At 44.7% G+C, this 24731-nt stretch overlaps 2 protein-coding genes across 9 annotated transcripts; both read right to left on the bottom strand.

Moving 5' to 3' along the window:
- Nucleotides 1–187: 187 nt before the first annotated feature.
- On the bottom strand, nucleotides 188–3060 carry LOC144060456 (leucine-rich repeat-containing protein 3-like). Its single transcript, XM_077580050.1, has 2 exons — nucleotides 2848–3060; nucleotides 188–2323 (listed from the first exon to the last, which is right to left on the bottom strand). The coding sequence occupies exon 2, from the start codon at nucleotides 2147–2149 to the stop codon at nucleotides 1406–1408; it is 744 nt and encodes a 247-aa protein (XP_077436176.1). The 5' UTR covers nucleotides 2150–2323; nucleotides 2848–3060; the 3' UTR covers nucleotides 188–1405.
- A 3344-nt stretch (nucleotides 3061–6404) lies between these two features.
- Nucleotides 6405–22437, bottom strand: LOC144054096 (poly(rC)-binding protein 3-like). 8 transcript variants are annotated; one of them, XM_077569186.1, is made up of 13 exons: nucleotides 22180–22434; nucleotides 17173–17322; nucleotides 17067–17090; nucleotides 16955–16987; nucleotides 16652–16768; nucleotides 15826–15957; nucleotides 15625–15753; nucleotides 15044–15187; nucleotides 12954–12995; nucleotides 11110–11188; nucleotides 10630–10688; nucleotides 10297–10466; nucleotides 6405–8663 (listed from the first exon to the last, which is right to left on the bottom strand). In XM_077569186.1, the coding sequence occupies exons 2-13, from the start codon at nucleotides 17245–17247 to the stop codon at nucleotides 8609–8611; spliced, it is 1059 nt and encodes a 352-aa protein (XP_077425312.1). In that variant the 5' UTR covers nucleotides 17248–17322; nucleotides 22180–22434; the 3' UTR covers nucleotides 6405–8608. The 8 variants fall into 8 exon arrangements, with proteins under 8 accessions (XP_077425312.1, XP_077425320.1, XP_077425328.1 ...); XM_077569194.1 differs by having other exon boundaries at nucleotides 10630–10685; XM_077569202.1 differs by having other exon boundaries at nucleotides 11110–11185.
- Between the last annotated feature and the right edge of the window lie 2294 nt (nucleotides 22438–24731).

Here is a 24731-nt window from a genome sequence, read left to right as displayed (position 1 = left end):
AATTCAACTTATTTGTGCAGCAAAGAACATTATTTGATGCATGATTCAGTTTTCATCTGTAGCAATAAATAGCTGTAAAAATGTAAGACACTCCACCGTCTTGAAGAATAAATGGACATTTATTTATTATTATTATTATTATTTTATATCAACACACCAGCATTAATAGAATAAAACGTTGGCATCTGCAATTTTTGTTTATGGGATGTTCAATGCCAAATCTGTCCAGAAAATCTGAAGTTTTTAAGCGAGCAGATTTGGATTTTGATGAAATTTGGTGTACTTGTTTATAGTTGATGGGACAACACTAAATTGCTCATTTTAGATCAATTGGAATAAAGGTTTAGGAGCTACAACCCCCCCCATGGCCACTTTTTTCAAACCCTTATATCTCACAAAGTGAATATTCATTGTAGGTCTGAGGGTTTGGATAGTTGGACACTTTGACTCCAGATTGTCGCTAAATGAGCATTTGACATCTTTGAAACTTTGAGATGTTTTAGAGAACATGGAAGAGATTACCCGTACATTTCATGAAAACTTTTCTTAAGATCACTTGATCCATAAGGTCAATTTCAAGGTAAAATAAAAAAAATTAAAAAAAAGGTGGGTCAAAAGATCTGACACATTTTGAATCCATGTTGTTTCCAACAATGTTTTATGAAGATTGGCTCAATAGTTCCAGAGATAAAAGGGTTCAAAGATGGCAGACACGCCCCTTTTTGCCCAAACTATCAACATTTGACGGGCCGTAGCTCCCAAACTTCAGCGCTCCGATTGACCTGAACTTTGGTATTTAGTGTTGTGTCATCACTATCAACAAATACACCGAGTTTCATTCAAATAAAAAATCAAATAAAAAACACTGGAATGACCCTAATTTCATTGTCTGAACAGAAAAGAACTATATGAACTCAAGGATGTAGTTGCCTCTTAAATTTGCTTTGAACATTGTTCTTAGCATTAGGGCTAAAGTCATTTCAAGTATAACAAAATATGTTCCATATTTTAGGACAGTGAACATCTACCTAGTATAATAACATGAATATGGTGTCTCCTTCAAACATCAAGATATCAAAGTCAATATCACATTATACAACTAAACCAATCTCCAGTAGTAGTTGAAACGGACACCGCCTTCAGTTGTTTACACAGCACAAATAGAAATCCCACTTCATTGATTTTCTTGGAAGACGTTTTGTCCTTCTGGCCACGCAATTGAGCTGACTTTTTTCAAAACAGTGATTTTTTTTTTTTTTTTTTTTGAGCTGCTTCTTATGGCATGTGACTTGTGCAGCAACGTCTTTTATCACTCACTCTTAGGAGCCTCTCAAACATTTCCCCTGCTTGACTTTCATCTCTATGCATCAATGCGCACTCATTTCTATTGATTGGCGCATGATTTCTAAAAGCCACTGCTGGCCGTATCGTAGTCCTTGCTGACATGGGAGCTGCTGGGGAGGGACTTGAGGTACTCCATGTGTCTTCTCGCCTCCTCCTGATTGTGCCGGATGTAGTAGATGATGTAAGCGGTCACCACGGAGAACCAGCCGAACATGGCCACGTCCGTCGTCTTCTGGTGAAAGTTGCAGAAGTTGATTCCCGAGTCCAGGACCTGGACCACCGGCTGCCCGATGTACCGGTCCCGTGCAGACGTGTGGCAGCTCACCTCATTGATGGTCTCAGGATGGAGTCTCAGCTCCCTCAGCACTTCCTGCAAAGAGCACTCGCAGTTCCAGGGGTTGTTGGACAAGCGCACGCGAGCTTGCAGTCTCTCCAAGGTTTCTCTGGGCAGGCTGCTGAGGCGGTCCAAGGTCCTCAAGCCTTGGGAAATTCCCTGGAAAGCGCCCACCTCCAAGCTTTCGATGAGCTTGTGAGAAAGGTCGAGCTCCCTGAGTCGGTGGAGGTCCGTGAAGGCCTCCTTGGGGAGGTAAGTGATGCGGTTGGACGAGAGCAGCAGGACCGCCGTGTCCTTGGGCACGTTTGAGGGGACGTCCTCCAAGTCACGGGACGTGCACTGCACCACAGCGCCGTTCCTTTCAGCGCAATGGCATGTTTTTGGGCAGGCGCGAGCGACACCGATCATGGCCGACAGGAGCCACAGTGCACGCAGGAAGTCAAGACAAGAGCCAGATGGAGCGGCCCCCATTAGTCCGGATTTTTCATCTTCAGATCACCTGTCGCCAGATGAGCCTTGATCCAGCGCACGTCCCAAAGTTTGCATCACTGGAATCACTGGAGTTTTCACGGCGGAGCCCTGTCGACATGCTCTGCCAAAGAGGATCGTGAAGTTTTGTTTTCGGTCCTCATCTTTCGCCAACGACTGGAGGAACAAAACAAAGTGTTTTATTGACAACACCAACCCCCCTGCATGCACTTGAAAGTGCTGAGCGAGCAAGCCGGTAAAGTTGAAGACCACCAGAAAACAGCCTCTTTGCACAGCATGGTACACTTTGCATCGGAAAAGACGCCAGTGGACGAGACAAAGTGCAAAGAAGTTCTTTGAATGTGAGTCAACATGTGAGAGGACTGAGAATCCAAATCCATCATTTCGTCACTCATCAGTAGCAAAGTCATGTGCGTGGATGACAAATGGATGTCAGAAAAACTCACAGGCGGTTTCTGCTAACATTTCTGCAATGACAGAAGATTACAGACACATAATCCTAACCCTAATCCAAGTATACTCATCAATATTCAAGTTGAATCATTTTCCAAATCCACGAAAGATTGTACACCCAAACATGTAACTCCACCGTTTTGGAACATTACATTTTTTTTACATCGGCTTGTAGAAGAATATCCTATTGTGTGACAAAAAGGTTCAGTAAAGTCAGGAATGACTACCTGGCCGTTCCGTCCTCTCGGTTCCGACTCGGTTCCAGCGTAAAAATCCTCTCCATATGTCCTTACTTGAGTTTTCTCTCCCAAAGATGAACTGCAGAAAGCAACTGCAGCCGCCAACATGCAAGTGCGCATCGGCTGCTGTTGGTGCAGCTTTCATCCGCTTTCTCTCTCTCTCTCTCTCTCTCTCTCTCTCTCTCTCTGTGTGTGTGTGCGCTTGTACATACTACATTGTGAGGACCAAAATACGTCTATAAGCTGCGGGGAGCTGCTTTACTCCAGAAACATGCATTCTGTCAATGCATATGTTGAAGAGCTGTCGTATCAAAAAGCGGACCCTTCCCAAGAAATGAGGGTTGGGAACAATGTTTCAATTTTAAATTCTTTTCCACTTTGCATAACTTTTATCGGTGTCATGTTGCTGGGCTCTCAGTGTGTTTTTCCGATGTCTCGCAGTGCCTGCTTCACGAGGCAGGCGTGGCCCCTTGCGCCGCACCTGTTTCGCATCAGCCATTAGGACTATAAGAGGACTGAGATTCCAAACTTGTTACTCCGTTTGCTCACAGCCAAGTGTTATCCTCAGTTTTTTTGTTCTCGCTACTAGTTTGATTCTAAAGCTCTTGTTTTGGGTGCACTGGACTTTTCCTACGTCTCTTTCTGTTCCCACCTTTGAGTGGTGCGTTTTCATAGCAATAGTGCTTGCGGTTTGTAGCCTTCGGGTATTTTTGTGTTTGTGTTCATCTCCCTTTTTGCGTTAGCAAGCACTTTTTTCCTTTCTTTCGATCTAACTAACCCCATCAATAAATTCACAATAATCTTTATCATCAACATACAAGAACAGCAATGGTTGACGTGAAGCATTTTTTGGTCTTTCATGTTACTGATTAATGGTGACTTTTGTCCCCCCGTCAACCAATCAACTGACTACAGTATCTCTCACTCGCTCCATTACTGCGGTTGGCACCTCAACGGAGGGTGCCAAAAAACCTTTGCAGGCTGTCTTGGTTCACTTCATTGTTTATGGTAGAAACAAATATGAAATAAAAAAAAGAATGGAAGACAGTTTATTGTAAAGCGTTTCAAGTTGTCAGCCTTTTCCTTTGGGTCACTCTTCCATGATGGAGGACTTACGTTGACTGTCATGCCCATGCTCACTTTGAAGGTAGTCGAACCGCATGGCTGTCAGCACTGGATGCAGCCCAAGTGTCAGTATGATTAAATGGCAGCTGCGTGCAGAGTTCAGCCATGGAATTTTGCTGAGAGGCAAAATGATTGATAGTATTGACGACTGAAGCATTTTAGCCTGTATGAGTTTGCTTTATCCTTCAGCCTTCTTGACAGAAGCCCGAGTGATCCTAATAAATGTCGTCGCACTTTTGTCTTCCTGCTGGACAATCAGTCACGCGGATTCACTTGACAGGCGGCGAGCCACTTCCAACCGACCAAGGCATTTGTTTAACATCCTTACTCATCTCGTCGCATTCCTGGCAAAATTGCTGCCTTCTTGTCCATTGTAGCAAAAATGCATCCTTGGAGTGGCTCATTTCACGCTTAATCAATGTTAAATGGCTGAGAAAGGAAAAGAAAGTCCACAGGTTTGTTATTTGTGATATTGTGAAATGTTTTGCCCAAACGAGTGCAGTGCTAGCATTGGATTGGATGACGCGGGAAGACAAATCCCCTGGTGGGGAGTCTGCTACCTTTAACCCCTGGGCGTTATTTGAGCATTCTTGGGCTTTTTGTTGGTTCTGACCAAGCCATTTCAAAATAAAATAACGCCCAGGGGTTAAACTGCTTCTCTGATGTCCAGCAAACCCACATTGAAGAAATCATCAGACGAATGAAGCCAACCACCTGCGGCCTTGACCCCTGACCCTTAACCACCCTCTCTGCTTAAATCACATATCTCCGCCGTCAGCCTGATTATCACTCAGGTTGTTCACCTCTCACTTCAAACTGCTAACGTTCCACCTACTCTCAAAGTCGCTGTCGTTTGCCCTCTTCTGAAGAAAGCCTCCTTGGACCCGGACAATCTTGTAAACTACAGGCCTATTTCAAACCTTCCCTTTCGATCTGAAGTACTGGAAAAACAGTTGCCACGCAGCTTCAGGATCATCTAACGCAACATCAAATTGCTTGAAAAGTTTCCGTCTGCTTTTGGCGCAGCCCACAGCACAGAGACAGGCCTGCTAAGGGTGACAGACGATCTTTGGATGAATGCTGGCTGGCTCGCCATCACTTTTTATCCTCCTGGACCTAACGGCGGCTTTCGACACCGTGGACCGCACGATTGTCCTTGAGCGTCTCCACAACACCACAGGAGAGACAGACCGTGCCCTGCAATGGTTTAAATCGTACCTCTCAGACAGGACTGAATATGTCTCGCTTGAAGAGAGTCCAGGCCGCTCCATGTCAGCTGTGGGGTTCCCCAAGGGTCAGTCCTGGCACCCATCCTTTTCATAACATACATGCTTCACCTTGGTCATATCTTTCCATTGCTGTGCCAACGGCAAACAACTCGACATTAAAACTGCCCCTAAGTCAAATCCATCCATCCATCCATTTTCTTGACCGCTTTTCCTCACAAGGGTCACGGGGGGGGGGGGGGGCTGGAGCCTATCCCAGCTAGCTTCGGGCAGTAGGCGGGGTACACCCTGAACTGGTTGCCAGCCAATCGCAGGGCACACAGAGACAAACAACCATACTCACAATCACACCTATGGACAATTTGGAGTGTTCAATTAACCTGCCATGCATGTCTTTGGAATGTGGGAGGAAACCGGAGTACCCGGTGAAAACCCGCGCAAGCACGGGGAGAACATGCAAACTCCACCCAGGAAGGCCGAAGCCTGGACTCGATCTCACGTCCTCTGCACTGGGAGGCAGACGTGCTAACCAGTCAGCCACCGTGCTGCCCTAAGTCAAATCAAGGCTTGGATGAACAGTAACTCCCTTCAATTATGAAAATGGTTGAATTCGATTTTCCCCCCTCTCTGTAGCACTTTGAGATTATGTTGATGAAAAGTGCATTACAAATTGAATTTATGATTAATATTATTATTTGCACTTAGTGACGAGCTGCGAAACCACGTCTTTCACCAATTGTATAATTAACTGACTGAAAGTATGGATCCAGCCAGATCTTTATTTAGCTGGATTCCTGACAAGACAATCAATTTGATCAGAATGAGTTTCTGCCTTGACAATCTTTAAACTCATTCTGTTATGTGAGGAAATACGCATTGTGAAGAGCAGATCTAGTTATGTAATGCGGAGCACAATGCTTGTTTGAGTGACACTTCAGACTGACTTTTGCCCCTGCAAGAATCCCAGACTAAATATAAAAGTGCCAAATAGGAATTTTAAAATGAGGAAAAACACTTTTAGCGCTTCCTTAGTTGCGCTGACAGCTGCTATTCTTTTGCTTGAAATGTCATCGGATATGAATGCGGTTACTGATCTCATCTCCATTTCATTTGGCACTATACAAATGTTGGAGTGATCATCATATCTCAAGACTGAACACAGATAACTAAAATGAGGGGGGGGGGACGGAAAAGTCACAGAAAGAAAAACTGAAACTTTATTTGTTTTTATACTTACCAACACTTTTAAATTAAACATAGCACTCACAACTAATATAAATCTGCACAGAGCAAATAAATCCAGAATATTGACAAACTTTGATCACTTTTTTCCCCCAAACTGCAATACACACAAACAGAAGCTGAAAAATAAAAATCTTTTTTTTTTTAAACCTCCTGCCACATGGAAAATAAATAAAAAGCAAACATTTTTGCAACAAGCTACATAGCGCTCCTGTCTACGAGTCCAGAAGTGGAGAAAGAAAGAAAAGGGAATCAATAATTGCACATTGCACCCTATTATTGCATTAGTTGCAGTTTGCTTCAGTCATAGACACAAATGTAAATACGGGTTTGCAAACACATAATTGGACATGAATATTGATGTTACTGAAATCACACTGCCAGCACTTCAACTCAATATTCCTTCTTCGCCATCACGATAGACTTGCGTCGAAATGCAAACAGATGGTCAGAAAAACGAATGCTCTGTGGTCTTTTGTATGAAGCTTTGAAACTTTGCAAAGAATGACAGCTTGTCCTTTGACATTCTATTCAGCCGATAATAGCTGCTGTTCCATTGCTCGACTCAACTGTCACATCAAACTGTACGATTATTGCAGAATCACAACTGGCAATGTTTCCTAATGTCTCCGTGTTGACGTCAAAGGCTTGCTTAGCTGCTGCAAAATAAAAGTCGGCTGGCTGCCGTGTTGGACGTACAGGAGATCATGTGACTTGGACAGTAACATTCAACAGCTGTTTGTGTACATCGACACACAATTGAGCTTCTAGCAGACTTTGTTGACCAAATAGCATCCGTACTTCCCGCTCGTTAGCTTGAGTTACTGATGAAGAAACAAACAAACAAAATGTCAACCGACTTGCGCAAAACAAAACAGAAAAGTTGAAAAAGACATTCAAACCTAAAGCGTCGACTAAACAATGAAAGAGACGTGACACAAATAAACAATCGTGACAAGAGACTGAGTGGTCATGCCCGCCCAGGCACCCGCGGGTCAACCCTCCCCTCCCCTTCCCTCCCCGCCACCCAACAAACCCCTCAACATTCTTTGGCCTCCAAACACCTTTTGGCTTGGGTCCAAACTCTTTTGCTTTGAAGATTCGTCCTCTTTCCCTTGTCATTCACTCTTTAGAACTTCTTCTTCTTTTTCTCTTCTTTTTTTTTTTTTAATTCAAAGCAACAAAGGAAAGGAACCAAAAGCTTTTGGACTCAACCCGAGGCCAACTAACCGCTCGCACATCAGAGGCAGTCCAGAGTAAAGTGTTGAATCGTCTATTGCATGAGCGCCGCGTAGTTGACTAATAGTCATTAAAGTCCTCGTACAAAACAAATACAGTATGATCAGAAACAATCATTTCAATTTCCAGTCCGCGTTGAAGCCACCGACTTTTGTCTCATTTCCTTTCATGCATGATTGTATACGCTAGTAATAGAAGGAGGCTAACGGTCTGGGCAGGGAGTAGCGGCCAGAAAAAAAGCTTAAAACAGGAGCGGAAAAGAGCAGGAGCACAAAGATATAACATTTCAAGGTCCACTGAACGGGTTCTGCTCAAATACGCAACACGACACTCAACACATGCAATCTAAGCAATAATATACATCAATATGGGAGATCAAGACAAAATGGGAGGCTCCAGGAGTGATACCATTGGCTAAAAAGGGTCATGTGATGTCATTTGCCAAAGATGCAAATGAGGACAGAAGTGGAATCGTCCAATATTGTTTTCTAAAGGCTCCGTTTTTCTAAGATATATTATAAAAATTTGGCTACATCCCACCACACTCTGCCGATAGCATCACTGAGCTGTAATAAATGCAAACAACTACTTCTACAAAATGTTCAATCTTTGACTTCTTAAATGTTCTATGACGCAGCACTGACAGAGAAAAATAGATGAACAGAAAGCAAAAAGTAACACAAGTTGTCGCTAATAAACATTCAACATGCTTTTTCTAAAACAAAACAAAAATGGAATCACCAGAGAGTTGTCTTTTTCGAAATGGCTCTCTGAAATCAAAGTGAGCTCTCGGCCCTCGCCGGTGTGTGGCGGACCAGGGCGGCCGGTGCTCGGGGTTTTCGGAGAGCCAGAGCCAGAGTCCGGAGGGCGTCGTCAGTCGTTGGGAGGGGGCCGGATGGAAGAGCCGGTCGGGGAGCTCAGGACGTGGTCATGGAGGACGGGTCGTTCCACATGGCCGCCACGTCTCGGAACCTGCGCCGTCAAAGTGGCTGAGTGAGTACGTGAGCATGAAATAGTCGTACGCAGCAAACACGGCAAAAAGCAGGATCTCTTTCTACCAATGACCTCTGAACCAATGGCGTCATTAGACCTATTTTAATGTTCTTAAACCCTCCATAAATGAATTGCTTGTGGATTTTCTCTCTCTCTCTCTAAATATATATATATACACTATATATTTTTTTTTTACTAAAAAGATCCAAAAAAACTTAAATATATAGTATACGAAATATGAACTAAATATTCAGGCACATAACCTCTTTATTAATGTAAATATAATCATAATCTGTTGGTGATCCACGGTTCTCGTGTGTCATCATCCAATCCATTCCACTTCACTTCAAGAGCCCTTGTCGTGTTTTGTGTTCCAATTCGAAGCCATTCCACTTGAACTTCCTTATTACCGACAATCCATTTCATGTTTTCCTGCTTGTTTGCTTGCTCCTAACCTGCCGCTATTAGCGTCCATTGTCTCGCCACGGCCGAGAAAGGGAGTCATGAAGGAGAGAGGGAAGGACGTTTCTAAAGAGGAAAGTAAGTCTTCATCACTGTCTGCTGGTAGGAACAATTAGTTAGCTGTGGTTAGCTGTGGCCACGGACGAGCTAACAGCAGAAAATCCCCTCCTATTTTGCCGGCTTTGTTCCTCAAACAAATCTCGTACACACAGAAGCATTTGAGGATGGAAGTTGGGGGGCTCCAAAATGGAATCTTGCTTGTCAGGGCGGCTCTGACCCAACCCGTGACGGATGATCTGTGATTGGTTCTTTACTACACCGATCTTTGAATTGTGTTATTAAAGCAGGCTTTGGCGAAGAGAGAACTGCAATGGTCAAGATGCGAGGGGACATTGGCAGGAATGAGGATTCGAACTTAGAAGGTTAAGGTGTCTTTTTTGGTCATTGGATATTAGTTTGGAAACAGATATATGAAAAATAGAAAAACGACTCGTCGTTTGATTTTCGTTTTTAAAATACAAACGGCAAAATTGAAATACAGCTTGATTTGGCTCTCTGGGACTGGTAAGGAAATGTCCAATAGCAGTTTGAGTTTCCATTTTTATTTCAGAAACGAAAATAGGATATAGCAGGAGACACAATTCGAAAAGCGGCCCGTACTTTTGTTTTGGGTTACCGGAAGCATTTCTCATACTGGCCAGGAGATGGCGACAGTGTGGCATCCGAATATCGTCTTCTGTATGACCATCTCCAGCCAAAATTCCACAAACGGTGACCACACGTGGAGATCATTTCCGGTACCCGTCTTTTTGTTATGTTTTGGTTTTCTGCCGTTTCCTGTTTCCGATTTCTCCCTCGCAGTTGCTGGGGAAACTCGGTCAATTTTGTGTGCTACACTCCTCTCTGTTTGATTTTTTGTTTTCTTGTTTTTGCCCACGACGTACACCTTTTTGTCGTTGTTGCCTTTTGCTGAAGCAACCTTTTGTCCACATGTTGTGCGCCTTTTGTTGTTCCACTCAAATTGAGTGACTTTCACCCCGGCTGGGTCTGCCCTTTTCTTGAAGACATGGGCCCTGGTTGATGGTTCTTCTCAGAGCACAAAAGTGTATTTGGAGGAAGCTTGAATGTAGCACATGGCAAGCATGCTTACCTTGCATTGATGAGGTACTGGGCCAGGCTTATGTTGGCGGGGGTCCCTGTGATGGTGATCTGGCGCTCCGATGACCCTTCCATGGCGTTAGCAATTTTGATCTGTGCCCCAGACATCTGACGGATCTCGTTGATTTTGGTTCCCTGGCGTCCAATTATGCAGCCTATTAGCTGGGAAAAGAATGGGGGCGGGACTTAGAACGGCCAGGGCATGCACTTGTTGCTCTTTCTTTCTTTGTCCGGGTTGTAAATAAAACGACAACATATCCCTAGTGAATTCATTTGCGTCACAAATTCCAAACTCCACTTGAATAGTGCTTTATTTGATACTCACATCATTGGGAATGGTGAGTTCATGAGTACTGGCCTGGTTACTGGCATCCAGACCTGCTGCTGACCACACCGGGAAGGGGGGGGGGGGGATACATAAAACACAATTGGGCATGTTGGTGGAACTCATGGAAGCAATGTGCCACGACGGGCCCCCGAGCATTCGTCAGAACAGCCGACTCTCTGGACGCAAAGTCTTTGAGAGACTTGCATCATTTTAAGAAAGGATGCTACGGGGGGAACAAAAAACACCTCAACATCAACGAGAGCAGACCACCAGCAGGCCATGTCCGAGGCAGAGCAAAAGGAGGAAGACGACGAGAAGAAGAAGGAGGAGAAGAAGAAGAAGAGGAGGTAGAAGAAGAAGAAGAAGAAGAAGAAGAAATAAAAAAAGTGTCGGAGAAAGAGAATGTGTTGACTTCTTCAGGTACAAGCGAGAGAAGGAGTTTCGGTCAAGAGGGTTGTCGTGTAGGTGGGTACGTACCGGGAAAGGCAGGGGTGGTCTGTCCGAGGGGGGTAAAGGGGGTTTGCTGCATAGCCAACTGGTGGAGCTTGCTCAACTGCTGAGGGGGGGAGGAGGAGGACATCAAAGCTATGAGGTCATCGTTAAAAACACAGTTGTGCTCACACGCACGCACGCACACGCACGCACGCACACACGCATACAGGTCTGTCCGAAAGACTACGAGTCAAGATAGGATCTGAGGAAACACAAAAAGGTGAAGGTAAAGACGATCATAAAGGGCTTGGCCTGAGTTTGTTGTGGATGTTCAAGCGTCGCAATTTCCCTTTTTTGGAACTTGATTTCCTCTGAACGACAGCATATTAGGGCCACGTATAAATACATTTTTTTTATCCAGGGGAAAAAAAACTTTTGCCACTTTATAAAGTGGCACATTTGCGAGTTTATAAAGTGATTTGCGAGAGAAAAAAACTCACGAGAAATTCACGTAGCGTACTATTCAGATGTTTGTGCCAATCATTTCGGTTGGCTTTTCAAATAAGAAGATACGAATGCCTTTAACCGTATCATGTTAACGATTCGCACTTTGAAGCTTTGGGTCCGGCTAGCGACAAAGTCGCCTCGTTTTGCAAAGGTCCACACCCTGAAGATCAAGCATTTACCTTCATTTGTTAAAATATAGATGTACTTGTACATTTGTGTTTCCAGAATTATTATTTACACATTGATACATTTTGGTATTTTTTTTCCTACAAGTATCTCATCTCCATCCTGTCTTTTTATTTTATAAGCCGTGTCCCATTAACACAACAACCAATGCTCACATTAGTCTATAGCTACGCTACGTGTATTTGTCGTAAGTTTCTGAGTTTTTTTCTCACAATATTACCCCCCCATATATACATACGTGGCCCTAATACGCCGTCGTACCTCTACATAAAAGCATGAAGGCAAGAGTCTTTTTTTTGGGGGGGGGATTATGTGAAAAATATACAAGCTCCTTTTCTTTGTAAAGAGCTGCTGAGCAAGAAGTCTTTATTTTCTCGCAAGGATCCAAATAATGGTGGAAATATAATAATGTACTTTCATTTTTCAAAGTTACATCATGCAGCAACCGACCTGATCCAGCAGATGGCCCTGCGACTATAACGCGTACAGTCAGGGCTTTATTTTTGCAGACGATGCTAGCATGTCGTTGTTCGCGCCGGGGGGAGTCTAGTCTCGGGTTTTTGGGACTGCATTGCATCTCTCTGGGCATTCGGGCAGACACAACTGCTGCACATCTGGCAATTTGGTAGCAGATAGCAGACTGCGCTCACCCTAAAAACTGGCGAATTTTCATTTTTGTGCCAGGGATAGCCGAGTTTAGCATGTTTGTCAATTTCATAGACTCGCTAGTCCTCCCTGAGCATTGTGGGGATTCTTCGGCTTTTACTCAAATTGATTTTGCATTCATAAACAGGTTGTCAATGTCTGTGGTCATTGTGTTGAATTTTCTTCTTTTTTTTTTTTTGGAGATACGCATCTCAGTGCCAGGAGGCAGTCAACATGTTACGCGGTGCCAATGCTCATGTTGAACTCCTTTTAGCAAACTTCGACAACAAAGTGGATGTTACGTGCTGGAGTGCCTGAAAACGGAAGCATTAGCTGGCGTTGCGAGCTGCAGGCCAAGCCCCCCCGAGGTTGAACAGAGAACAGACAGAAGGAAGTCAAGAGTCTTCACAGTCAAAAGATCGAGTAGGATTTACATGGCAGATATAAAAGACAGATTCATATTAGCATTTAATATTAAGAAAGGAAGAAGGGGGGGTGCTGGTGTGATTCTGAGAGAGATGCGGATGCGGCCTGCTTTGGCGAGCACTCACATCTGGATGCGGGATGGCATACTGTCCTTGGATGGTGTAAGCCTGCAAACAGGAAACGGAGACCTTGTTTTTTTTCAATCCTGTATCGTTCAGTTGTCATAAAACATGCGTTTTCTATTAACTTGGAACTTTTCATTTTTCAACAGGTTACCAGAAAAGCATAAACTATACTGTTGAATGTTGTCAATCAATCAAATCCAGTTGAATTATATAAATATGGGATGACTGTAACAAGGGACGGGTGTGGGGGGGGGGGGGGGGAGGGAGTTATGTGATTGGTCTGTGAATGGCTTGGTGGAGCGGCTCAGCTAAATTTCATTTCACCATTAAAGACAGCAGCTGGAGTGATAACAATCAATTACACATCTGGTCTGCATTAGTGGGTAGTTTTGCAGAGAACCCAGTGATAAACCAATGAATTAAAAAAAATCTAAATGTGGCCTGATGTTAATAATAGTTAACGAAGCAGTGGTTAATAAGGAACACAATATGGATTTTGTTTGATTTAGCTGACAGTTTTCATCTCTGTTTTGCCATTTTATGTGTTCTTTCACTGTTCCAACAACACTGAGCTCAGTCAAGTCATGAATGGTTAACGTGCTGACTAAAATTGTAGCTCTCGAGACCGGTATCAAGACCACTTTTTAAAGGGGAAGGCAACTCCCTATTATTATTATTTTTGACAGTAATATGTTCTATGCAGCCCCACTAGTCTAAATGTGGTATTCTGGTTGATATTGTGTTAGAGGAATATGAGTTCAGCTCAAAATCCACCCGTTTTGAGCCATCTCAAGGGGCGGCCATTTTGCCACTTGCTGTCGACTAGAGATGACATCACCGTTGCTCAGGTCTCAGGTAACAACCAATCACAGCTCAGCTTCAGAAAACAGGTGAGCTTTGATTGGTTGTTGCCAAAGCCCTGAGCCACAGTGTCGTCATCTTCAGTCGACAGCAAATTGCTAAATGGCCGCCCCCTGAGATGAATAATAAACATGGCTGGATTTTGCTTCATAACTCTTATTCCACAAATGCAATATTCATCAGAATGTCATGTTTGGACTCGTGAGGTCACATAGAACATATTATTGTCAAGAAATGTTTTTTGAAAGGTTTTGGGTCTCATCTCAAAATTGAAAGCATTTTGACTGGTTCTTAAATTGGTCTCAGACAGGACGGACTCAGGATGTTTTCTCAAGACTGTTCAAGTCCAAGACGGCACTACTGTGATCAATGAGAAACGCAAAATACAGGTGCCGGAGTGCCACATCCCCTGGACACAGAGCGTGGACGAAGACCAACAAGCAAACTCATCAATAATTAAGTTTGGTTTCCAAACCAAAAGGAGTTCATTTGCCAAGCGACACGTAAGCGGTATCGTCCAAAACCGACATAAAGGAAATTGTTTTTGATGTAAACCTAACGGGGGGAAGAAGATATTGGTAAATCTTCTTCTTCTTCTTTGAATTATACAGTCTCGGTCCTGTCTCACTGTCGATAATGTCTCGGTCTCGGTTGGTGCGGCCGTGACTCATTGCGGACCATCAGGCTAAATCCTTTTGTGCTCCTTCATCTTTCAAACCACTGCTGGTGTCGGAAATGCAGTTTATTGGTTCATCCATTTTGCCGAGATTCTGTTCATGTGGCCCCGAGCGAGAATTATGAGAAGTCAAGTGTATGGTATGTCCGTTAGTTGCAATCTTTTTGGATGAACCATTGGATTAGATTGGAATGTTTATGTCGAAGTCAAGACATTTTGACATTTACAATTTTGTTGTGCCCGTTCGGTTTTAGGACAGAGTGAAAGAAAATTCTGCTCTGTTTTTGGCGCTCCTAAATAATTTGGTGCGCTGGCCCCGTCTCTCTGCGAAGTGGATGGATTTTTCCCAACCCGGAATCATACGCCGCAGACACACAAATCAACCCTTAATGACTCCAGTGATGTCTTGTATCGCCAGTTCAGGCCGATGGATAGCAGTGAGGGCACATCGGATAGTTTCATGCCAGTGGAGGGGGCGGGTGGGGGCGGGTAGGGGTTGTGTGTACGTGGAGGGAAGCGGGGTTGCTTGAATAAAACCTGGTGCGACACTAACAGGCAGTGGCTGGTGCTGCAGTAAGAGGCTGAGGTTGGCTGTGGACGCCCCCAGCGGGTCTGCTCTTACCTGGCCACCTGAAAAAATGACAGGGGTGGAGGCAGGCTTGGGGCGGTAGGGGATGGTGGCACCTTTCGGTGGGGACTGAGGAGAGCGAGGGCGGGGGGAGGAGTGAGAAGTGGAGAGAGGGTTAGAGAAGAAGAAAAAGAGCATCAAGTGAGACCGAGGGGGGCGGTGCCTGCCTGGGGGGGGGGGGGGGGGGACCTGTGACACAAAAGTGCTCTTCACTGTGCACATGCTGACATCGCTTGTCATTCACCTGGAACGTCACTTTCAACTGGATAATGATGACGCTACACACCGAAAACAAGCCCCCGCAACACTCGAGAGACTTACAGCCGCCGCACGTGTCCTGGCATCCACGCCGGGTGCCATCACGAAGGCCCGCTGGACAACTGCTAGTGCAGACAGTTCATTGAACATAGAACGTAGAAATGTGACTAAAATGTGGCGGCATTCCAAATGTTTGTCGTCGCGTGCGTCCGCATGTGAAGCGCGCGGAATACTGCCGGCAATCGTACCTCCAGCATCACCACACATATCTGCTTGACACACTGTATGATGGCCTCGGGTGCCCCGGAAATGGTCACCGCCCTCTCTGTGGAGTTGGGCAGCATGTCGCCCGCCACCTGGACCTGAGCGCCGGTGGACTGCAGGAAGGAGGGAAGAGAAGGCACGCGTTTGTGTTTGCCGACGGCAACTCGGGCTTGTCTTTGAGCTACCTCTCTCATCTCTTTGATTTTGGAGCCCCCTTTGCCAATGAGCGAGCCACACTGGCTGGCCGGGACCACCAGCCTGAGGGTCACGGGGGGTTTGCTGGTGGCAGGACTGTTGCTCATAGAGTTGATGATATCCTGGAATGGCATTTTTGCAATTTGGATTTCACAATGTTCGTCAACAATAAGCACCGGGATACTTTTGGCCGGGAAAAAAAGCAGCTGACAACCGCTGACATGAACAGAAACCATGACAAAAACTTGTGTTTTGGCTTGCACCGCCACATGGTTTTGTAAAAAGACATCATCATAACTCAGTAGTCGCCCGTTCCAAAGGGACAGACTGGAAATCAAACTTTCATCATCTGGTTTGTGTTGTTATTCCTCGGTTTGGGTTGTCTTTCAGTAATTAAAAATCCCATATCGGAAGAAGAAAATGCACTGTGGGTGTGAGTGTGGCCTGTCTACAATCCAACCGGGTATGAAAAAAGTCCGTCTCCGGCTTCTTTAGCTTTCTCCTCTTTTCTAAAATGGGTGCTTCAAACGGGCAGATTGAACTTCCGCGACCGAGTGACGTCACGTAAGTGCACTTTGACCCTGCAACCCTCAGGATAAAGGTTTGTCACACCCACAGAAATTTGAGAAGCATGTGTTTATGAATGGTGTTGTTTGGAGAAATGACATTTTTTATACAGCAAATACTACTTGCTTGAAAAAGATGTTCAGTCACTTTTACACCATTTTGTTCCCACCTTTCCAAAACAAACTGTACCAAGGAGGGACATTTTAAGAGTAAATGTTGCTTTTGTGAACGCACAGTTGGAGCGGTTACCTCCTCAAATTTGTAGGCGATCATTGCGAAGGCCTTGAAGATGGCGTCCGTCGGCCCAGTGATGGTGACGATCCGTTCGGGGCAGTTGCCTTCCGAGATGTTGATGCGAGCTCCGCTCTGTGTAGCAGCACAGGCTCATCTGTCAGCAAGAAACTACGGTGGCGCCTTGACTTACGAGTGCGCCAACGTACACGTTTGTGGAGTTGTTGGTCAATTTTGCTTCATGGTGTGAGGCACATTTTGGGTTGAGCTAATTTACCAACTAACTCATAAATCAAGGTACCCATAAAAACCTCTACTTACGTCTTCACGCATTTTCTTCACGGTCTCCCCTTTCTGGAAGTAAGAAAGTCCATTCAGATGTTATTGCTCAAGCAAAGATATTGCACTGAAAATGTGATCTGATGGCAATTACCTTCCCTATGATGCTCCCAACCTCCTGCAGAGACACAAAAAAAGTTAGCTTTTTCCCCGGCTGCGTTCCAATAAGTGATCATTGGGGCTCTAAGCATCTATCGCACCTTGCCGTGCATCAGCAGCCGAATGGTAAGGGTCACATTCAGTCCACCTTCTGATTGGACCTTGATGGGCTCCATGTCGGATTTGAAAGGAAAGGGGTGCGGTCAAGTCTGAGAGGAGGGGCGTGAGGGTGCAGTAGGCCGATGGGTCACCTGCAAGGAAAACACGGATGACATCAGACATGTCACACAAGCTTGTCTGAAGCTCTTTTGTCAGTGAATCAGAAGCTAAAATAAGGGCATTTTCTGTTTTCTGCATGCAATAATAATAAATAATAATAATTAAAAAAAAAGGATTCTATACAGAGTCTTTTGCTGAACATGTTTAAACTAATGTAATAACTTGTTTTGAACTGGTGTAATATGTTAATATGATTTGCCATGGTAAATAAATGTATTTTTTTCATCACCCTAACTCATTTGTAACATTTGGAAAAGAGACTTCAGCCATGACATTTGCCATCCAGTTCTTTTTCTTTCTTTCTTTCTTTCTTTCTTTCTTTCTTTCTTTCTTTCTTTCTTTCTTTCTTTCTTTCTTTCTTTCTTTCTTTCTTTCTTTCTTTCTTTCTTTCTTTCTTTCTTTCTTTCTTTCTTTCTTTCTTTCTTTCTTTCTTTCTTTCTTTCTAATCAAGCCCTGCCTTTTCAGCTGCCACTTCAACCTCATCACAGGCTCCAGTTACGGGGGGTGACCACAGGAGGGCGCTCTGGACCATAATGTCACGCACCCAGCCAGAATGAGACAACACAGTCAAACGACTGGCACGATCTCATGACAGCATTTACCCAAAGATCGTTTTGTGAAAATGAGTTTGTTTGTTCTTGTAATGTCCAAAGAGGAAAGACGGCTCATTACGGTCTAATTTGTAATGGAAACGTTTGCATTTGACCTGTCATGGGAAATTCAATTCATGTATTTATGTTGCACACCGGACCACAAACAGAAATCAGGTCAGTCAGAGACAAGTGGTTGTTGCTCAAAGGCACTTTCCACAGCGGGAATGGAACTGAAGACTCTCCATTTCTAGAAATGAGCTACTCTAAGACTAAACTGAACATGATTTTGATGTTGCGGTGTCAGACTCATTGCTGCGGTTGTCTTTATTATTCCAGTGAGACATACATGATGCATCGCTTGGTTCGAAAGTGGGAGCAAACCTCCTGAAGCTGAAACTGACCTTGACTACGTCTTCATCCGCCAATCAGACGAAACCACATTTACAGTTTTCATTTCACCTGCCCCAGCTGCGTTTTGCTGCTGCATCTGTGCCATCTGCTAATTAGCATCTTTGCAACCATACAAAGTCCTGCCCTGGCGTTTTTCTTAATTGCAAGAAATCAAGATGTTCCTTGATTAAAAGTAGCCAGATGTTTGCTAGGAAAAAAGAGCTCCTGATGTTGACTTAATTGCAGGGCTTGATGTTGATGGCTGATCATGACGTCCGACCTTGGAAAACGGCACCGACGCTATCTGGTGAGCAACATATTCCTGTTCTGCAATTGTAGCAGTCTCTCATTATTTTGATGAGATTTGTTGAATGATTGCTGCGCAGAATCTCAAAATCATACCTCTGCTAAGCGATGCTGCATTGCATGGCTTGGTTGGAGGCCAGAGGAGAACCAAGAGATAAGGGCGGGGATTCTATGGCCAGCTGTCTCTGCAATCTCCCAGAGGAGACCAGATTACATGAAAAACCTTAATCCGGGTTTAAGACTCCATCCAGTGGTGCGGGGCCACACTAGGGCGGGGCGAGGCAGAGCACATCTAAGTGCTGCAAATCGCACTCTGTAAGTTGTTTGATGTAGTTGAGCCCGCGGGTCAGTCCGTGACCTCTTCATGCATTTATGGGTACCATCAGAATCATACCTTCAAAGCACTTCCTCAACTGTGATTAAAACACTGGAAGCTGTATATATCAGGTCGACCCAAAAAATGCAAAATACACTCACAAACACACGCACACGCACATTTGAATAGGCTTTTGAGCATACAAGAGAATTAGGTCAAGGCCCCGTGAATCATTTGGCCCGTTGGGCGAAAACCTGGCAGCAAATGCTCTTTTGATTTGGAACTCACATTCGGGAGTATTTGCCCCTTCTTCGATAATTCTACTCCAAAACATTTGACAAGTATCCACTTGCATTTGCAACTGTTCCTCCCCCGCGCCTGACAGGAAGTTGGGGGGACGGCAGGGAATTTTTCCTGACATCTGATGGGGAAAGTGGGTCATACTCGGTGTTGCAGCGCTGCTAGCCTCCTCCTCTATGGCGGCTATTGAATTAATCACGCTTTACGCTCGGCTGGGCAACACAAAATGCACCGTACCCCCTACACTCCGCCGCCCCGCCCCTCGCTTCGCTTTCCTCCCGAATTCGCCTGCCATGCACAGAAAAGGCTTGTGCGTTGCTGTTGAAGAAAGATGATCCCCGGGCCTCGTCGCTTTATGGCTTCTATTTGTGCTCGTGTAACAATGGGGAGATGCTGCTTTTGATGAGGAGCTGCTGATGTGTAAATGATGCAAAAAGCACCCCTGGCCAGAAAGAACCGGGCTCATTTCATACCCGAAGACCGCCTCTCTTAGTTCGTGCTCGCCGATGTTGCAAAACAAGTAGAGGACAAGCCGCGCCATATGATCCCACCCAATCCAAAGCCCCCTGTCATCTGTCTAATCCTCAAATCAAGGGAGGGATGCCACCATGATGGGAGCAAAGACGTCAATGGAATATGACCCATGTCCAAACTGTGGCCTGTGGACCATTTGTGGACCGCCGTCCAATTTTAAGCGGCCCAATACATTTGTTGTAGATAGTGTACAGCATTTCTCAATCTGAAAAATTAAATGCAAATGAACTATTTGTAATGACCTCAATCACTGGCATCCGCTTTGACGGAAGCAAGCAGCTGTTTTGCTGGATTTTGACTGATTTTTCATTCGCTTCAGTTCAGAGGCTGCATAAAAGCCTTCTGTATGCTCTAAGCACAAAAAAAGTAAATAAATAAAAAAGTATTAACACTTTTATTATGGCAGTATTTCAAATGTTTTTTGTTTTTTTATGTTTTTTGGAGTTTTTTGGAGCAAATGAGTAACAAGTAACAACAATTGTCTTCATAACGCGTCGTGAATGAAGATAATGAGTTTTTACAAGCAAAAATGGTTTCCTTCACTTTTTGCTTTGTGTCAAGTTCCAAATGAACATATGACCTAAACAATTCTAAAGTTTTTGGTTTAAAGCTGCTTGGCTTTCAACATTTAGCTCTTGTTTTGGTTCTGAATGTACAGTTGGGCGACAGATCTTTTGTGCTGGGTTGCACGCTCCTCTGATCACCCCAAAAACCTATTTTTAAAAAAAAACAACTCAACCTATAATATGTGCTTTATAGACAGCTACTCAGGTTGCCGTTTTTCTAAAGACACTGTAATGTATGCAATTGCTTGATTGACTGATTTTGGTGTACTTGATCATTTAAAACCAAACCCCCGAAAATCAAAGTGGCATTTACAGCCTTTGATTTTTCTGTATGCGGCCCTCGGAGGTAAAAGTTTGGACACCGCTACTCTACTGTAGATTAACGGCTTGGACATTCAGAGTGCGTTCATGCAAAGAGTTGTTGACCGAAACGCTTGAACACGTTTAAAAAAAAAAAGGAAAAAAAGTCAACCTTGATGCTTTTATCTATCACAGATGTTTGCATGGATAGATGAGACAGTTCATCATTTGGCCTCAGGCAAACATTGAGTGTGTTCAATGTTTGCTCACATAACGACTGACTGAGGAGGTCTCCGGATGTTTGTGCTCCAATTACGGGTGAACAAAAGGGGGCAAGGGGAGCCCTCTGGCTGACCTCATTGATACACCCCCCCCCCTCCCCCTCTCCACACACAGTATTCAAGAGATAATTTAGCATCTTCACATGAGGACAATCCGATTTGCATTGAAAGAAGCTTCCTTCACAATTCCTCTTCACTGGTATTTGTGCAACTCTCGTTTCGTGTGCTACGGCAGGAGGAGAGTTGTGTGTGTGTGTAGGGGGGGCAGCAGCCAATGCTACAGCACTATGACAGTGCTTTCAAAAGCTGTCAGTCCACATCAGCGACCCAGCATCCCGATAGCTCAGCCTCGATCATGATCAAAAGCTTCCTCAAAGACACTCACGGCAGAGCCAACTTGCAGCGAGTAACGTTCAAAGTATCTGTGAGCGCGCTCGCCTGCAATGGTGGCAGTGGCGGGGGTTATCCGCGGCGCTCTGTCAAAGGCTTAACCATACACGCGCACCATGTTGTGCTGTTGGAAAAAGCTGTCGGCCATTTTAGATTTGCCATCATTTGCAAAAAGTGAACTAAGTCGCCAGTCCTTTTCGTTTGGAAGCGTGTTGACGTTGAGGTGGCTTTTTAGGCGTCAGGCGAGCTAAGGACAGGCTTCCAAAGGCTGCTTATGTCCTCTCAAGTGTATTTTGACAGCAAGAAAGCAGCCACGTTCATTGGATGGACCCACCGCATTTCAGGCTTAGCCAACATGGCAGCGCTACTATCAATGTGACGATAATTGCAATAACAATCGCCGGCGACCCATGCGCGCGTTTCAGCACGTCGCAGCGGGAGTCGTCGATCCAGCTGCGGATGCGTTCATACTCAATGAAAGCCATCAGGCTCCAGCAGGATCAAATTGACCATTCAATGGAATTGTCTTGGGAAAGCCAAAATATTTCCACTCTGCATGGGACCTGGTCGCAATGAGAATAAGTTAAGAAAGCGGTAACGAGATTTTTTCCGCACGGTAAAATGAGATCGTAAGAGCGGCAGATCATCTAAAATGCCAAATTCATAAATTCAATGCATAAATGCTGATGGCGCGAGACTATGTGCTTCAATGATCCAGAATTCTCACAACCATCACTATTTATAAATGTATACAATAGCATAAATAACAGAAAAAAATGATGAAATGATAAAAGCAAGCACCAGATTTTGGCCTCCTATAGCCAAATAAATAGTCACGCAAAAACAGTTTTACCTTTCCGTAGGCAGGATGATGTCAACGGCTGTCGTTGGTGTAGCCAGATTAAAAATCGCAAAAAGAAAAAGGATCCCCACCCTCTTCTTTTTGCTCTCGCCAGGACGGAGCGTCACCCGATTGGTTGGTGCCAAGCGGTCACGTGAGTGACCGGCGGAACACGTGACCCGTCTCGAAATTCGATGATTGTCATCAACCTCGGCAACGCAAGTTGACTTGTCGTTTGTTTGACATACCGTTTGGTGTGGAGTGTAAATAGGTTGCATGATGATGCGTAAACTGGGCGAGCGTCACACGCCGCCCTATCAAGACCCTTCGACCCCCCCTCGCCCCAACCCCCCTCTGTTTTTGCTGCAACAAATGGAGGGCATGCATGCCCACTGAGGCACACGGGCATCGTAGGGACGTATCTAGGGTTGAGGTGCTCTCAATCGCAACGCTGGCCTCGGGGAACGTTTGCGTCCCCGTGGGCGGGTCAAGAAGCCAAAATCCGCTGACATGAAAAGGAACGGACAAATGTGTCTTTTGGGAGAGTTACACAACTTTTAGGTCTCAATCAGCCGAACACCTCAAAGGCTTGAGTGAACACATGCGCTGCTGCCATGACATGCAGATCCTCCTCTGCTTTTTAATCCGGCCGGCCATGTGCGTGTGTGCGTGCGTGTGGAATTATAGGGTTTGGGAGGCAGCCCATCCAGATTTTCCAATCCAGCACAAATCCAGCCCTCATGTCAGATGGACAGTTGCGTCGATCTTAATCTGACATGATTAGGCTTGGACGAAAGCAAATGTTGTTGGATTAGGGCCAATGCAGACAATGAAGAACAGCTTTCACCTCATTGACAGGATGTCTCATAACAGGCACGTTGAATTGGCGGATTCGTACCTGCAACACACAAATTGTAAATGCACTAATCCGACTGTAAAATGTCCCATGGGACAAATTACAAATGAGCTCGACATTGAAGAACAACAGCTGTGGGGGGTTATGATGGCTTGGTCCACCTTCTCTCCTCTCTACACAAGCCACATCAGTCAAATAGTCCCCAAAAAGTGGCTGATAGTCCAGCCTAGGATTTTTTAGCTCAAATAGATGTAACGGGTGCACCAGGATGTAGTGAAGAGAGCCCTTCAACTTTATTGACCCCACCCTGCACACCCTGCCTGCCTGCCAATGGCCCGGAGCAAGGTGACGGGCAGCCCCCATTAGCAACCAGCCCACCCCGACCACAACTTGTCCTCACAGCCAGCCTTTAGCATTTGCTAGCGTGTCCTAATGGAGGCAGAAGGGTGTGAAGGACGGGGTGAGGGAGATGGCGGTCGATATCAATCCCAACGATTGCCGTTCATGCGAGGGAGGTGACGACATTGGCCTGAGATGACGCCACTGCTTGTGCAGTCACAAAAGTGACAGAAAAGGGATCCCTTTGAATACTGTTATTATACTGATCAAATTGAAGACATTTAACATTTTCAATTTGATGTTTTACTGTTTTTGAATTTACTTGTAGGCATATCAATGTGATATAATCATGAGTGTTTAAAAGAATACAGTGGGATGGTGATTTGGTGAACTTTATTGGATCTTTGTACCCTCAATGCTGTTGGAGGGGGAATGTGCATGATGTTGTCAGAGTCTCTTGTCACTTAGGTACTGAAGGTCTGGGGTCAGATTTTGATTACTTCTGTTCCCCAATCAAGAAGGGGAACTGTATAAAGATGTCTGTTTACCATCAACATTACACCTTTGTTCAATCTAGGAGATGACATGTCTGTCCTTTGTTCAATCAAGAGCCGGGAGGAGGATCCTTTTATCCTTTGGTTATAAATGAGTGGATGTTCTGTAGACTGTTACACACTTGGAGGCCCGACGTTGCATTCAGATGTGCGTGTCCTGACTGTGTCTTTAGAAGCGTCTAAATAAATCCTTGCAAGGAACCTTCTTCATCAGATCCTGAATACAATTATTTGGACACGCAAAGATTACACTTAATATAGTAATCAAAATATTCCTTCAAAACCCAGATTGGTCACTAAAATGTTGATGTGGAACTTTCATACCTTTTCATCTTAAATCATGAAAGCTTTATATGCTGTTTCGGACTCTGCAATATTGATTTCCCCACAACTAGCACAATCATGGATCCAATTGACGTCAGAGGCCTGGACTGAAGCCAGCTGTTGGACAACAAATACACAATCATCACTCATAACATTCAACTTCCTCCGTACCATGTAAATGTCATCTAAGATTTATTTTCCACAGATTAGTAAACCATCAACAGGTTCACAAGTGGAATCGGCAGTTCAGGTCGAATTGCATTATTCTCCACCGTTAATCATTTCTTCTTAAGTAATAAGATCACAATTGTTTTGTGTTAGCAGCAATCAAAATGCTGTATTTTCATGAGCATGCAATGTAGTGGTTACTGGTGAATCCAATGTTTTGAAGGAGAAAAAGCCCTAATAAAAGAATTCCATTCAATTGTAAATACATGTAATGTGCCATCTCTTTTGTGTTGCGTTTATTCCCATTGGCCACCATCGGAGCA

Source organism: Vanacampus margaritifer, chromosome 1 (assembly GCF_051991255.1).
Source record: "Vanacampus margaritifer isolate UIUO_Vmar chromosome 1, RoL_Vmar_1.0, whole genome shotgun sequence".
In the NCBI taxonomy this organism is placed as follows: Eukaryota; Metazoa; Chordata; class Actinopteri; order Syngnathiformes; family Syngnathidae; genus Vanacampus; species Vanacampus margaritifer.
This window is presented reverse-complemented; position numbering and strand designations above follow the sequence as displayed.

What these genes read in the sequence shown, in the direction of transcription:
- LOC144060456 (XM_077580050.1), bottom strand. Translation starts at nt 2,149, where the DNA reads ATGGGGGCCGCTCCATCTGGCTCTTGTCTTGACTTCCTGCGTGCACTG.
- LOC144054096 (XM_077569186.1), bottom strand. Translation starts at nt 17,247, where the DNA reads ATGGAGCCCATCAAGGTCCAATCAGAAGGTGGACTGAATGTGACCCTT. An exon ending in AAATCAAAGAGATGAGAGAG is followed by an intron (nt 15,754 to 15,825) that starts GTAGCTCAAAGA and finishes TCCTTCCTGCAG; the next exon opens with TCCACCGGCGCTCAGGTCCA. An exon ending in GACCACCCCTGCCTTTCCCG is followed by an intron (nt 10,689 to 11,109) that starts GTACGTACCCAC and finishes CGGTGTGGTCAG; the next exon opens with CAGCAGGTCTGGATGCCAGT.